Below are 2,551 nucleotides of genomic sequence, written 5' to 3'. Positions count from 1 at the left end.
GTACCGACCCTTCGCCGTCCCTCGACGGGGGTCGAAGTGCGGTGGCCTAAGCCGAGGCCGAGCCACTCTGGCGCCCTTAGGCGCACACACACACCGCAGTCCATAAGAAAGAGTCGACACCTCTGTCGCTCCCCTCTCGCGGGCTTGGAGTGCCATCAGCACTCGCCCCTGCATTCGCGTCCGGTGAAGCTGTAAAGGCCACACACGGCCAACAGCAAACACATTCAGAAAAAAAAAAAAAAAAAAAAAAAAAAAAAAAAAAAAACTGGAAAAGTTTTGTAACGGAGTTACCTTCGCCGGCCTGTTGGTTCGTGGGAGGTTTTAATTTTCCCTCCTACCCTGCGAATCTGCCGAGCATTTCTAAAGCTCCCCAGGAAAAATCGCTTTTACTTCATTTATAATAAAATTAAGGATTTTATATTTAAATTTTCTTTTGTTAATTCTTCTATTCTTCTTTCCAGGTATACCGTTGACATGGAACAGAACGATGCAATCACATTCCTCGCTCTGGTGTCCCACGTCCTATGCTACGCCAATTCTGCAATAAACCCTTTGATCTACAACTTTATGAGTGGTAATTTATTTTAATTATATACATTTTTATTATAAATAAATATTTTTTTAATAATAATTATTAAATATCATATATTAAAGTATTAGCAATTTTGCTGTCCTAAAGAGCAACAAAATTTCGAGAAATGTCTTCGGCATTAACATTGGGAGATTAAATATTTTTTGACATTTTTGATTTTTGCCTTTTCTGTTCTAATATATTCTACTAGCTTTTACCCGTGACTTCGTCAATGTGATCAACATAGAAAGTAAGCCTGTGTCCTTCTCGATCTCATATACATAATACGTGTATACCAAATTTCAATGTGATTGGTTAAATTGATAAGGCGCTAAGTAACAAATAAACAAACTCACTTTTACAATTATAATATTAGTCAAAATAGCATGAGGAGATTCTCAGATTAACACGGCGCGTACAATTCAAGTTATTTACTCTTCTTTGCATGACTTTTTTTTTATTGGTGAAATAAATCAAAGTGATATAATTCATGTCCAAAAGTAAAGTAAATATGGTTAAAAATAAATAAATTTAACAGCTATGTTTTTTTTTCTGCATAGTACATTAAAAAGGTATCCAGACACGATCAACTTAAACTTGTTCTTTTATATAATTTTTGGGCATTCAATGTTATGATGGAAATTTCCACCATTATGCAAATAATGGTTAATTACTTCGACTTTCACCATTATTGTCAAGAGCATACGAGTCTATATACTTACAGAGATCAATTATGTTTTTACCAGGAAAATTCCGACGGGAATTCCGTCGCTCGTTCTGCTGCTCAGCGAGCCCTATCAGAGAGAACTTCACCACACTGACGCACCTCACGACGTCGAAAACGAAGCGACCCTGTGACCTTGTCACATTTGAATGCAGAACACCAGCTCACTACAAAAGCGTGTGCAGTAGCAGCTTAGTCGGAAACGGTTATAGGAACAATTGTCTTAGATAAGCTGTAAAGGAACGTCATGATTCGGTTTACATTTTTTTTTTATTTTTAAGTTTTTTTTTAATTAAAATATAATCGTATCTTCGCCTACGCTATGGATATACGCAGGCCAGTACCAGTGAGGAATAATAAGTGTTGTTGAAGTAAAGTCAGTTGGTATGTTACGACGAAATCACCAAGATGTTTTTTGTGATACGTGAAATGGCAAATAAATTGACAGCCCACCTCATAGGAAGTGGTAATCGTCACCTATAGACATGAACAGCACCGTGGACTTCACAGAGCACGCTGTGATACCTGTTTATATATTTTGTTTTTTGTTTTTTGTTTTTTATTTTTTATTTTGTTGCTTTTTTTATTTCATTCTTTTATCTCTTTTACTGTTTATATAATAAACAGTAAAAGAGATAAAAGAATGAATGAATGTATGTTTTTTTTATTGTAATTTGTGTTTGTTTTTAATACCACTGAGGTGGCAAACAAGCATACGGCCCACCTGATGGTAAGTGGTTACCGTAGCCTATGAACGCCTGTAATACCAGAGGTATTATTACACGCGCGTTGCCGACCCTGAAGAAACCTCTTTACGCCCCTTTTGAAGAACCCAATGCTGTAGTCTCTATTATTGTAATTTGTGTTCTGTAAGTTATGTAAATAAATTATCTATCTATCTATCTACTCCTTATGCGTTACCACTCCTGAGGAATAGATTTTGTCGCCACCAAAACCAATATGTTCAGTGACAGTTTAAATAAGAATTATTAAATGATTAATGCTCTAGATCGCAATCGGAGTTCTTGTAAATAATCAAGTAATCAATCAGAGATATTGATTTTATTAAATTTGACAGATATTCCGTCATTGCCTCACTTCATTGAGATTTGGAATGAACGCTTTTAATGAATCGAAAATATAGTTAAATAAATATAACATATGTATCATTATCATAATATATTGTATATATTATGTATCATACGTACAATATATATATATATATATATATATATATTGTACTATATATACGAGTA

The 2,551-nt window shown here is 34.8% G+C and overlaps 1 protein-coding gene across 1 annotated transcript; it reads left to right on the top strand.

The window, feature by feature from the left end:
• The first annotated feature begins 355 nt into the window (after positions 1-355).
• Positions 356-2,551, top strand: LOC128202527 (orexin receptor type 2-like). The gene is made up of 2 exons (XM_052903225.1): positions 356-574; positions 1,318-2,551. The coding sequence occupies exons 1-2, from the start codon at positions 475-477 to the stop codon at positions 1,524-1,526; spliced, it is 309 nt and encodes a 102-aa protein (XP_052759185.1). The 5' UTR covers positions 356-474; the 3' UTR covers positions 1,527-2,551.

Source organism: Galleria mellonella, unplaced genomic scaffold, assembly GCF_026898425.1.
Source record: "Galleria mellonella isolate WM207_F2 unplaced genomic scaffold, CSIRO_AGI_GalMel_v1 utg133, whole genome shotgun sequence".
NCBI classification, from domain to species: Eukaryota; Metazoa; Arthropoda; class Insecta; order Lepidoptera; family Pyralidae; genus Galleria; species Galleria mellonella.
Note: the sequence above shows the minus strand (reverse complement) of the source record. Positions and strands in the feature narration are given on the sequence as shown.

Coding starts and splice junctions, on each gene's coding strand:
- LOC128202527 (XM_052903225.1), top strand. CDS start 475: ATGGAACAGAACGATGCAATCACATTCCTCGCTCTGGTGTCCCACGTC. Junction 575..1,317: donor GATCTACAACTTTATGAGTG/GTAATTTATTTT, acceptor TGTTTTTACCAG/GAAAATTCCGACGGGAATTC.